Here is a 13,768-nt window from a genome sequence, read left to right as displayed (position 1 = left end):
AAATACATACATACATGCAGAACTGAGTCACTCTGCTGTACAGCAGACATTTTTAAAATTTACTTTTAATTGGATAATTGTTTTATAATATTGTGTTGGTTTCTGCCATATATCAACATGAATCAGCCATAGGTATACACGTATCCCCTCCCATTTGAACCTCCCTCTCACTCCATCCCACCCTTCTAGGTTGTCACAGAGCACCAGATTTGAGCTCCCTATATCATACAGCAAATTTCCACTGGCTGTCTAATTTTACATATGGTAATATATATGTTTTAATGCTACTCTCTCAATTTGTCCTACCCTCTCTTTCCCCCACTGTTTCCACAAGTCTATGCTCTGTGTCTTGTATAGCAGAAACTAAAGCAACATTGCAAACCAACTATACATCAATAAAAAATTTAAAAATACAGTGATATTTAATTTTTTTATTAAAAAATAAAAATACTCTGTATTTTTATTATATAGTTTAATTTATTATATATAGCTTTAATTTTATTATTTATATAGCTTTATTATATAGTTTAATTTTATATGCATGCTATCAGTTCAGTTCAGTTCAGTCGCTCAGTCAAGTCCGACTCTTTGCAACCCCATGAATCGCAGCACGCCAGGCCTCCCTGTCCATCACCAACTCCCAGAGTTCACTGAGACTCACGTCCATCGAGTCAGTGATGCCATCCAGCCATCTCATCCTCTGTCATCCCCTTTTCCTCCTGCCCCCAATCCCTCCCAGCATCAGGGTCTTTTCCAATGAGTCAACTCTTCGCATGAGGTGGCCAAAGTACTGGAGTTTCAGCTTTAGCATCATTCCTTCCAAAGAAATCCCAGGGCTGATCTCCTTCAGAATGGACTGGTTGGATCCCCTTGCAGTCCAAGGGACTCTCAAGAGTCTTCTCCAACACCACCATTCAAAAGCATCAATTCTTCAGTGCTCTATAATTTCCTTTAAATTATGATTTTACCTATCTTCCCTTTGTAATCCTACTTAACATCTTCCACCTCTTAGTACTTTCACACCACCATGAGGCTTTGCTAGTCAAGATCTAAGAGCACAAGCTCTATCCTAGAAATGAATGAGGCTCATGAATAAACTGATGTGTATAAAGATCTTAGACTAATACCAGCACATAGTAAACCCTTGCTAAGCTCAGTTATTGCTGTCATTATTAACTATCCAGCCAAGGGGTCTCAGCTCAGTTACTGGGCCCAACCAAAAAGTGCTCTACCATACCAGACATAGCAATGCTATACTTTCTTCAGAAATGGGAGTTTTCTGTAGTCAAATCCCCACTTCTTCTATAAATGCAGAAGAAAAGAGAGCTGAAAATTTGTTAACTCAGGCCCTAATACTAAGGCAGGCCCGAACTGAGGTTAATGACCAGCAATCACAAAGAATTGAACTTACTTCACAATTCTTTATAAACCAAGAGAAAGAAGAGTCTCAGAAAAGTCAAAATAAGTTCAACATGAGATTTAAAGCTTGAGATGAGAAAGTGGGAGAATTCATCAAATTAATAAAAGATAAAATACTGCTAACCATTATTGGGAGAAACATTTTTTTCTCCTTTTATCCTTTTGATAAATCAGATTTTCTATAATACTTATGATTTAGAAAAACAATATAATAATCATTCTTATCCTTTGATTTTTAGTGATTTTACTGAAAAACATATTCTACATGCTTAAGTAATAGGATTCCAAAATATTTTTATTTATATTCTGGAAAACTGTTAATAACCTGGCAAATGTTCTTTTAAATTAAATATACAGTTGAATCCTTTAAAAATAATTTTATATAATCACTGCCATAGTTCTTTAAACTATGATTTCACCTAAATATCCTTTCTTTCTAAACATACTTAGTAGCCCAAATTTAGACATTGTTCTCCTTTGCCTTCTTAATGAACTATCAACCTATTATATTCCACTTCATAAAGTCATTAAGAATTTATTATCTCAGTTAATTATTTAGATACTGTTAAAATGTCAATTCACTCTGAAATTTATGAATAAATTATTTCTTTCACGATTTGAAATCCTAAATTTATGTCCATACTTCTTCCTTGTAAGCAGTAATTCATACTTATGTTAATGAAAAAATACATTATCAACAATATAAAATATACTGGTTTTATGAAAAAGAAGCTGAACATGTCACACATGAATAGAAACTGACTGGAAGAATTTTAATTTTGACAGGCACCATGCAAATATTTGAAAGACAATTTGACAAAAAGAAAATTTGAAGAAAATGAGTATGAATGATTTTGCAATGGAGAATTTTGACACTGAAATACTTTCACATTAAAGTCAATGCCTTCCTTGAGTCCAAATGCCACATTCATTCAGTCTTAAATACTGAGTAGGCATAAAGAGTAGAAACATACATAAGACATGATCACTGGTCAACTCTGCCTTTAAGGAGCTCAGAGTTCCACAGAAGAGATTAATAATTATGTTGTAATAGGTTCAGTGTTTAGAAACAACTTTTGGAAGCTGGGAGTAGAAAGAGGAATTGACAGAAGGCTTTGCAGAAGAGATATTTGGTGTGAAACATAAAGAAAAGGCCTTTTGGTCTCCAAAAGAGGACAGGAAGGACAGTAAGAAAGAGCAGCAAAGATTCCAGAGCACAAAGGGGAAACAGCGAGGGGTGTGTGGGGAATTTAAGCAAAAATCATAGGTAATCTTATCAGTTCAGTTCAGTCGCTCAGGTGTGTCCAACTCTTTGCGACCCCATGGACTGCAGCACGCCAGGCCTCCCTGTCCATCACCAACTCCCGGAGCTTACTCAAACTCATGTCCAATGAGTCCATGATGCCATCCAACTATCTCATCCTCTGTCATCCTCTTCTCCTCCCACCCTCAATCTTTCCCAGCATCAGAATCTTTTCAAATGAGTCAGTTCTTCGCATCAGGTGGCCAAAGTACTGAAGTTTCAGCTTTAGCATCAGTCCTTCCAATGAATATTCAGGACTGATTTCCTTTAGGATAGACTGGATCTCCTTGCAGTCCAAGGGCTCTCAAGAGTCTTCTTCAACACAATTCACAAGCATCAATTCTTCAGTGATCAGCTTTCTTTATAGTCCAAGTCTCACATACATACATGACTACTGGAAAACCCGTAGCTTTAACTAGACAGACCTTTGTTGGCAAAGTAATGTCTCTGCTTTTTAATAAGCTGTCTAGGTTGGTCATAACTTTTTTTCCAAGGAGCAAGCATCTTTTAATTTCATGGCTGCAGTCACCATCTGCAGTGATTTTGGTAATCTTATAGAGCATATCAAAAGGAAACAGAAAACTACCAAAGATTTTAGACAGAGAAATAACAAATAGGTGTATTCAAAATCTAGGTATAGGTGGAGGGTGGAGAAAATGAGAACAGAAAGACCATTTAGATATTTTTTGTAATAATCTATGAGGTGTATTTTAACAGTATGAATTTAGAGACCTGTCACAGAGAAACCTAAAAAATTCAAGAAATATTTAGAAGGGAAATTTGGTTCAGGTATGGACTGAGGGGTGGGGATGGCTAAAAAGAATTAAGAATGATTCCTAGATCCCTGACTTGAACACTTAGATGAACAATATATAATACACTGAAACAGGGAACATCTAAATCGGAGAAGGCGTGCAGTGGGGCAGAAAGAGTAGTAATATGGGGTTCAAGATGCCTGTGGAAGCCTAACTGGTCATATTAGTAACTTCAATCTATAGTCTAGGGGAGAGAGATGTCATCTTGAATTACACATTCGGGAGCCTCGGGTAACTAACTTAGAAGACTTTTGATACCAACTAATTAATTTTGCAGAAGTACAACCATCATGTCTAGAATAAATTATATTCGCTTCCTCTACTGGCAACAGGATAGAGCCTATTGTAAAAACCCACTGCCACCAATTGGGCTTCTTCAGGTCATGAATTGTATTTTCCTATTTATGGCTGACATCTCTTATCAGCCATAATTGCTTCTTTATAGAAAGTAGAATATCTTCCTCTATTATGATAGCATTCACATTGTAAGTTCATTACACTATTTAGAAGGTATTAAGAAAAACAATTGAATATATAACAATGCATCAACAATGTCTCATTTTTTAAGATGTTAAAGAGTGCTTTGCCCTCTATTTGGCTTTCTTCTTTTTAAATCATAAAAGTTGCATTCCTTGGAAGCTTCTTTGATGAGGCATGTTTTCCTGAATTTTTTTTTTTTTAACCTAACAGATGTTTGGGTAGTTAAAATTCCTCATGAGTATGGTATCCCGTGGTTTTCACAACCTAAGTGCTACCCCAGGAATTTTCCTTTCTTGCTGGTTTCCAGTCTTGGTGGTCTATAGGAGACGCACATTATGAGAGTCCCATTTCATTCCATACTAATTTCACACCCACACTCTTTTAAAATTGTACATTTCCTCAGCATTATAAGTACCTATTGCGGACCACAGAGAAATTTAACAAATTTCCATTCTCTATTCCTCCCACACACACAACTTATATCCCTTTTGAGTCTAAGGACAATCAAGAGAAGAGATGAGTAAAATAATCTGGAAGACTTTCATGTTTCAAGTTAAATATTTCTGCCATTTGTAATTTCTGTGCTTATGTGTGTAGCTATGCATACTCAGTGTGAAGAAGAGAGCAATGGCTATTATACAGATGATTTAAGGAGAAAAGGAATTTGGCTTCAATTATCTAGATCAGAGTAGGTGGGAGAAAGAAATGTTTGCTTGGGTTGGCTGAATATTGTTACTTTTATTCATTTCAGTGTACAGAGGTAGATCCAGATTCAGAAAATAACCCAATTTAATTCTCAGTTTGCACTCTAACATTGTTCCCTGCATCTTCAATTTGAGTGCTCTTCTTTATGAGCTCAGAGAAAGTTAATATATATTCTTATTCTATAAGCCATTTTAGAATATTTTACAAAGCCATTTTAGAATATTTTACAATATTATTCCAAGTGGGTGGTCTTTTTATTTGAGCTATTCAAATGTTGAATCATTTGACCTGAAACTAGCCGTCAATTACTACCTCCTTATCAAAGAAGCTCCAGGTTTTGATTAAGAGGTTCTGGTAGTAAGTGCTTAGGCACAACTTGATGCCATTAGAATAAACTGCATTAATTTTAAATACTGATTTTATATTATTTAGTGTTTTCTTTAATTCACAGAAATGACTCATTTTCATCATTTTATTTTCTTATATTATAAAATGACATAATACTTTTTTGAATCAATAACAGATAAAGATACTTAATAAGTTTCTTCATTCAGATTACCTTTTGTTTGCAAAATATCTGTAATGCTTTTCAACTTTGGTATGCAGAATCAACATCTAATCCTTATTTACTTTATTTAATCTTAAAAATATTACTGCTCTTCAAGATTTTTGTTGCTTGACTATTCTAATTTCTCTTATTCTTATACAGTATGTTAGCTCACTATATATACTGTCTTCTAACAATATACTGGTGTGTTTTCATCTTTCATATCAAATGCCACCTCAGAGTATCTCTCCTTGGCTTAATATAATAACACATTTTTTACTGTACATTTATAAAATTCATTTATCATTAGAAAAATGTCGACTTCATTTATGAAACTAAATGAAAAGTGTCCAACTCATTCTTATAACTTTCAAAATTAATTTATTATTCCTACCCCCATATGAATACTCAGCTGAAAAGCTAGTAAGTTTGAGAATGCCAGGAAAAATAATATGTCTGTTGTCACAAATTCTGAAATATATTAATATTTTCACTTTTCTCTCTTAATCACAGTGGTAAAAATGCAACTGTATTCTCTTTTCTATTTTATTGATAAACTGAGTAGAAAATGAGTTCTTAAGGATAAAGAAAAAGAAAAGGGGATAAAAGTAGTATAGAAAGTCTACTTAACTATTAATATTTTTCACAACCAGTTATTTTCTGATGGATAATTTAAATTGTGGCGATAAGATACTAGACTAAGAGAGAGGAAAAGTGTCAGATAAAATTCACATTGGTACTCCACACAAAGGTACTCTTTGGATTAGTCATCTAGTAAAGATCTGGGAGTTGGAGAGAAAAAAGCCAAGATTATCCTCTCCATTGCATCAAGAACCAACAAACTAATCAACCAACCACCAATGGCAAAGGAATACCTCCCAATAAAATGAGAAAAATAATGCTATTTGGGAAAAAAAAAAAAAGCTCACACTAATCATGAAATATTTGAAGTAGGCCAGAATGAGCAAAGTAGCATAGCAGAGAGCTGAAAATGACCAAATTCTAGTGAGTGGGCATAGACCTTAAGGTTGGAGAGGGAGAGAAGGGATTCTGGTAGAAGCAATGACACTCAAGTGGAAAGACTCCCAAATTTTCAGGATTAAGAATGTGGGATTCTCATCTGTCAATGCAGGAGACACAGGTTCGATCCCTGATCCAGGAAAATCCCACAGAGCAACCCAGCCCATTCGTCACAACTCTTGAATGTGCTCTAGCGCCCAGGAGCCGCAACTACTGAGCCCGTACGCCACAACCACCGAAGCCCTCATGCCCCAGAGCCTGTGCTGCACAACAGAGGAGCTGCCACAACGAGAAGCCCCCGCACCACAACCAGAGAGCAGGCCCTGCTTGCTGCAACTAGAGGAAAAAACCTGCATGGCAGTGAAGACCCAGCACAGCCAAAAATAAATACATAAAATTGAAAAAATTAAAAAAAATTTTTAAGTGCGTAACTTAAAAAAAAAAAAAGAATGTGGGATTCTGTAAAAATCCAACTTCCTAGTTTCCTTTGCCAGCTTTTGAATTGATCAGGTAAGTCATTTAGTGCTAACTGAACATCTACCACCACCCTGTCTAGAGTGCTCAAGGAGATGAGGCATTTACAAACTCCAGTTCCTGGCTCGCTGTAGGAGGAAGAAGCAGCTACTATCCAAGGGAGATGCTCAGAAGGAGGAGGGCGGGAAGCCTCAGGGGCAGCAGATGTACGGGGATACAGTCTATTTTAACCCAAGTAAGTAACGTGAAGTATGAGTCACCCAGTCATGCCTGACTCTTTGCAACCTATGGAGCCCACCAGGCTCCTCTGTCCATGGGATTCTCCAGACAAGAATACTGGAGTGGGTAGCCATTCCCTTCTCCAGGGAATCTTCCCAGCCCAGGGATCGAACTCAGGTCTCCTGCATTGCAGGCAGATCCTTTACTATCTGAGCCACCAGGGAAGCCCATTTTAACCAAAGGTAGCAAATTAGTTGCCCACAGGCTAGATTTGGACTACTGACATGTCTGGTTTGAAAAACTGAAAGTTTTTAAATTTAAAACAACTTGTTACAGCAAGAAGTTGAGTATTTTCACCATAAAAAATTTAGCTTTCCTATTTCTCTGAACACATCTTATATCCTAATAGCATGATTTCTCTGTAAGACAGTAATCAGCCAGGGCTGAGTAGAGATTGCCCCATAGACAGCACCTTTTGTTAATTTGCCATGGTGTTCACCTCTCTCAGAGAAGGCAATGGCACCCCACTCCAGTACTCTTGCCTGGAAAATCCCATGGATGGAGGAGCCTGGTAGGCTGCAGTCCATGGGGTTGCTAGGAGTCGGACACGACTGACCGACTTCACTTTCACTCTTCACTTTCATGCATTGGAGAAGGAAATGGCAATCCACTCCAGTGTTCTTGCCTGGAGAATCCCAGGGACAGGGGAGCCTGGTGGGCTGCCGTCTATGGGGTCACACAGAGTTGGACACGACTGAAGCGACTTAGCAGCAGCAGTAGCAGTCACCTCTCTCAATCACCTTACATCAGCAGTCTGCTTCATTCATTATGGTACCTGTATGATGTCTTCAGTAACAGTTGTCCCTGTGATTTTAACATGTATTAATTCAGTGTCCCATTCTTCTCTCACTTGTAATTATTGTTATTGGCTGAAACAACTAAAATGCCTCACTTTACCTATGTTCTAATCTCTAAGCACCTGTTTCTTTCTGTATTCTAGTCACTTAGATTGTAAGAGTTATTTCTTTTCAAAGTTAACAGAGTAAACATAACTATACTTATTGACTAAACCAGCTTGAACTTGATTTTTTCCCATATTTTCCTTTTGTTTTTATGGCTCTGTCATCCTCTCTATTCCCTGCTTTGGAAAACAGTTCATGCTCCCTCATCCATTTTAGCTTATTCAGTCAAGTTTAACTCCTTCAGGAGATATTTATGGAGTGCCTCCTGTTGCCAGGTACCATTCTAGGCAACAAGGAAATAGTAATGATCAAGAAAAAAATCTAAAAATAAGCAAATACATAAAAATGATCAGGTAATTATAAATTTTCATTAAGATGATATTCTTGAAATACACTGTGTGGCTGTTTTAGATTGGGTGGTCAGGGAAATTCATTCTGAGTAGGAATCATTCAGCAGAAGTATACATTATAAAAAGCTGCTCATGCAAAGATGGACACAGAAAAGCATTCTGAAGCAAAGGAACAGGGCATGCAAAGCCCCAAGTTCTAGGACTTCAGTGTGTTCAAGCAACAAAAATTATCCAGTATAAGTGGAGGATAATGAGTAATGGGGAAATGATAATGGATGAGGTTAGAGAGTTAGGTAAGAGTCAAGTCACATAAGGGCTTTGTTAAACATATTAAGAAATTTGAATTGAATTCCAAGAGCAATGGAGATTCATTGAAAAGCTTTATATAAGGAAGTGACATCATCTGATTTACATTTTAAAAGATGAGTATGAAAGCCAAGGAGGTCAGTTAGGTTAAGGCAGTGGGAGCAGTAAAGAAGGACAGGACTAATAGCAATGCAAAAGGAGGGATGTGTTTAGACAGTATGGTAAAAATAAGTCATTAGCAGAGTAGAGGAGGAAAAGAACAGTGCAAGATTCTCATTTTCTACATTTGGATGCTGAGAAGGCTTAGTGTTTAGGTCACGTTAATTTTGAGAGGATATTACACACATCTGCCCAATGATGTCAGTTCATCAGGTACATATACTGATTGGGTTCTAGGGAACAGTCAGACCTAAAAATAGATATTGGAGAATGATCACTATATAAGGAGACTTTAAAGCCATAGGACAGGATAAAGTCTCTTAAGGTAGGATCTCCTAGGTATTATGCACTGATAAAGAAAAGGGCCAAAACTATGTATCTTTGAATACTCCAACATTTAGATTAGAAAAATGAGAAAGAGAGAGAATAAGCAAAGGAAACTGAGAAAGAGCTATCAGGGAGCTAAGAGAAAAGCCAGTGGGCAGACCTTACAGAAACGGAGTCCGAGTGCCACAGAGGAGAGGGTGGACAACCGTACTGAAGGCTGAGTTGTCTGGATTCTATCACAAATGCTTAATTGCATTAACAAACATTCATTGAATATTTACTATACAAACATTATTCTAGGTACCCTTGGGAATAGTAACAAGAGATACATTTAGTGACCCCCCCCAAAAAAAAATAAAAGCTCTGGATCAAAGTTTATTTCACTATTTATAAAGATCTACAATAGCATCAATGGAACTCCATATGCATGTGTATAAATGTGTGTGTGTGTGTGTGCGTGCACGCGCGCACGTAAGCCTACAATCACTGACAAGGTGATAAAGCCTGACTTAAGAGCAGCAGAGCTTCCAGATATGAAGGGAAAATGTAGGCAAAGCCAAAGGGTACTCAGTGGCCATCAGTACAGCCTGATGAGAGACCACAGAGAAGACCATAATGCTTTGTTGCAATTTAAGACTCTATGACCTTGATACAATTCTGCAGTTTGAGAAAAGCCCTAATAATGGCTGAAATTGAACTTCCCATTAGCATTCAATTCAATAAAAATTAAATGCTATGATGGTGATGATGTTATTTAAGCAAGTAGGGCAACCAGTTAATTTTAAAATATAAAACTAAAGTAACAAGAGCAATCTTTACCTATATTCTGAAGGACTCCTACGGAAAAACACTTAAAGAGCTTTTTCTTGAATCCAAAATTAATATATACATACATACACAGGACAATACTTACGACCAGGCAGGGTTTGGGTAGATATCCAATTTGAAGCATTGCCATAACCAGCATTGGTGCTGGCAGCCACTTGGAATCTATACCATCTAAATTTCTTCAATCCATATACTGTCTCTTCAGTTAGGTCAGCTTCATAGAGGTACTGAATTTTTTGATGTTCAACACAGTCTTCAGAGTCCCATTCTCTGCATTTTTTAGCCCGAAGTTGAGTGGTAATCTTGTAGTTTTGGAAGTAGCCAAAGATACTGTCAGGTCTCATCCATGTCAATGTTGCACTAGTTGACTGAACATTAGAAAAGGCAATATTCATGGGAACACTGGGAACTACAAATTAAAGGGAAAAAATGAAAACAATTAGAATTACTGAACACTGTGTAAATGGGATGAAGAAACAGGATTTACAAATATTTTTTTACTATGCACGTAGTGGTGATCTCTTATTACAACTGCCCTTAGATTAATATGCCCACATTTAATGAGCAGAAACTTACAGTGAGGCTTCAGAGAGCAATGATTCTAAGGGTTAGGGGACAAAACAATTGTGATATTTTTATTCCTAACTTTGCTCCCAAATTTACTCACAAGTTGCTTATAAAAACTTACTTTAGTTCCTTATATAAACACTGGTACAAAGGAAAATTGCATGCTTATATAATCCTATGTATTTTCAGAGGTATGGTCTGAGTTTTGCTATTCAATTCCCAAGAAAGACATTCTTATATTTAAATGACTAGATAGAGATAGGCACATCTTACAGTAAATGCTGATGATAAAATAAAGAAACATTATTGACTGAATTAATAATTTATACAATTGGGTAATTTTTATTTTATGTTGCACATATTTAAAATTAGTAAAACTCTTTCTAGAACACCATCAACCACAGTGACATTTACACACAGAATAAGGTATCATCTACAATCATATTGTCCTACTTGGGATCATTATCAGATTTCACATTATCTACAGGTTTGCTATATGCATACTACGTGTCAGGCTCTGGGGTTGGTGTTAGGAAATCAAAATACCCAGGCTTATGTTTTGTTTTCAAGAAGTAGCCACTTATTTGACAATAAATTTAAGTGTATTATAGTGGGAAATATAAAAGAACAATGACTTCAGTGATGCGGCACTTTCTTCAGCCATGCCTGCCCTTGCATGTGTGCAAGAACCTTCGCTCAGAAGGCTGAGATAGGAATGATACCAATGATTTGTATGAAAATTACACTATTCATAAAACATTATGTTAATGTATGCATTAAAGATAAAATTAAAAAATAAATGAGTTAGAAAATTATTCATTAAAAACTCATTCATTCCTAAACATAGCATATTCCGATTTCAGTAAATACCCCCACCAAAGAAGCCCAACAAAACATACAGCATTTTGCATGATGATTGCATGAGTGTGTGCTCAGTCTCTAAGTTGTATCCAACTCTTTGCGACCCCATGGACTGCAGCCCACCAGGCTCCTCTGCCCATGGGATTTCCCAGGGAAGAATACTAGAGTGGGTTGCCGTGTCCTTCTCCAGGAGATCTTCCTGACCCAGAGATCAAACCCATATCTCCTGCATTGGCAGGAGGATTCTTTACCACTGAGTCACCAGGGAAGCCCGCATGATGATTACTGTTACGGAAAAAAATAAGAAAGGGAAGAAGAGTTCCCAAGGATAGAGAAATTTTAAGCTGAGTAGTCAGAGAGAAAGCCTAACTGATGAGGAGACATGAAGTTCCTGATGAAGGTAGGGAAGCTAACCATGTGAATATTTTGAGGAAGAACATTCCCAGCAGAGGCAAATGCATGATGACACTCCTAGGCTGGAATCATGCCTGGTAATATTTGAAGAATAAAAAAGAGGCCAGTGGGCTAGTAGGAGGTGAGATATGAAAAGAAACACTGAAGACTTGATTGTATATGACCAAGTGTAGAACATTGGTATGACTCACTTGAGCAGGAGTAATTATGAGTTCTAACATACATTTTCACAGAATCACTCTAGCTGTTTTGTTTAGAATGGACAAGGGAGAGAGGGTGAAAACAGAGTAATTAGTTAGCAATTGCAGTGTCAGCATAAGACATCATGATGGCCTGCAGCAGAACTGAAGCAGCAGAAATGAAGTATTCAGATTCTGAATATATTTTGAAGGACAGCTGACGATTTGCTGACATGTGACATATGAGGTAGAAGAGAGAAAGAGGAGTAGAGGAAAGCTCTAAGGTCCTCAGGTGCAAAAATAAAGATAAAGTCATTATTCACCAAGAAAGGGATGACTGCACAAGAAGTAGACGGTGCAGAGCAAGACTAAGGATTTCTTTTGAGCTTGTTAACTTTGAATTGCCTATCAGATACCCAGAAGAGGTCAAATAATAGATGTATGCATGAGTCTGGAGTTCTGTAGAGAGGTCTGGACTTGAGTTAAAAAATTTGAATGTTCTCTTAAATTTTTACAGCATTATCTACAGACAATTTTTTAATATGAATATTAATTGTATTACACAAGTCAATCCCACAAATAGCTATATCAACATTAAAAAATTTAATAAATGGCCAAATCAATCTGGATTGAATTGTCTCATCCAATAATAGTACATCACAACTCTATTTCCATGGCTCAAAAACAGCAAATCAATTTGGTCGAGTCAAATAAAAGTCAAAAAAGTTTGTTTTTTTTTTAAAGATACAAACTGGAATAGTTGATATTATCATCCTGTACAGGCATAGCCTAAAATTTGATATTTATTTCTATTTGTTTTACAGACCTATAGATTATATCTTAATATTGCCTAAATCTGAAAAGGGGTTTCCCAGGCGGTTCAGTAGAAAAGAATCCACCCGCCAATGCAGGAGACACAGGAGACATGAGTTTCAGCTCTGGATCAGGAAGATCTCCTGGAGAGGGATATGGCAACCAACTCCAGGATTCTTGCCTTGGAAATCCCATGGACAGAGGATCCTGGCAGGCTAGAGTCCATGGGATAGCAGAGTTGGACGTGACTGAGCAACTGAGTATACACACACGAAACTGGAAGAGAAGAAAAAGTCTAATGCAATAGAAAACAAATAGTAGATTACTTAAAGCTATATGATCATATACAATTAGCCTGTTTTCAAATATTTAACATGTTTTATCATATCTTGCTGTATTTAATCAAACATTAACCTCTAAAAAAGTAGCCTTACAAACAGAACACTTACTAGACTACTTACAGCACACTCCCTCTTGTATGTTTAGTTATGTATAAAAGCAATTAGAGAAAAACTTATTTTTAAGGAAAATGTACCTTTTCCTTAAAAATAAGGAAAAAAGAAGTTCATAATTGGCTAAAAAGTAGAATTTCCATTATTTATTGAAATCCTTCAGCCACTAAATTTTAATTCAGAGTACTTCATGATAAGATATATTTCAAACTAATCTAACACAGACCAGAGAGACCTGACTGATTTGGGGGTTCAGAAAAAATTTTAAAAGGAAAGACTGCATAAGAACAGAGAAGATTTCACTAACTATAAAGGCAGAGATTCAAGAAGAGGAGGGTAATGTGACCCAAATCAAGTTCACTATGGCTTATAATTCACATTGGCAATAACAAAGAGAGTCTGGGGACATACTACATCACGATTATAGATCGTTTGTCAAGCAATAGAAAGCTGTATCAAGCTGTCAGAATGAGACGTTCAGAAGTACATCTTTTCAAATCCAGTCATACTCGCAAATAGGTAAAGGGACAAATTCATAGACCATTTGATTTGTTCAGCAAAGAAGAAA

General features: G+C 36.6%; 1 protein-coding gene across 1 annotated transcript in view; it reads right to left on the bottom strand.

Moving 5' to 3' along the window:
* The window catches only part of PTPRQ (protein tyrosine phosphatase receptor type Q), a 284,028-nt gene that overhangs the window by 97,430 nt on the left and 172,830 nt on the right, over positions 1 to 13,768 (bottom strand). Inside the window, exon 33 of the mRNA XM_061419020.1 lies at positions 10,000 to 10,323. Within this exon, the coding sequence (XP_061275004.1) occupies positions 10,000 to 10,323 (324 nt within the window). The remainder of the gene's footprint in view (positions 1 to 9,999; positions 10,324 to 13,768) is intronic.

The sequence above is a fragment of the Bos javanicus genome, chromosome 5, assembly GCF_032452875.1.
Source record: "Bos javanicus breed banteng chromosome 5, ARS-OSU_banteng_1.0, whole genome shotgun sequence".
NCBI lineage: Eukaryota > Metazoa > Chordata > Mammalia > Artiodactyla > Bovidae > Bos > Bos javanicus.
The sequence above is the reverse complement of the archived record's forward strand: the minus strand, read 5'-3'. Positions and strand labels throughout refer to the sequence as shown.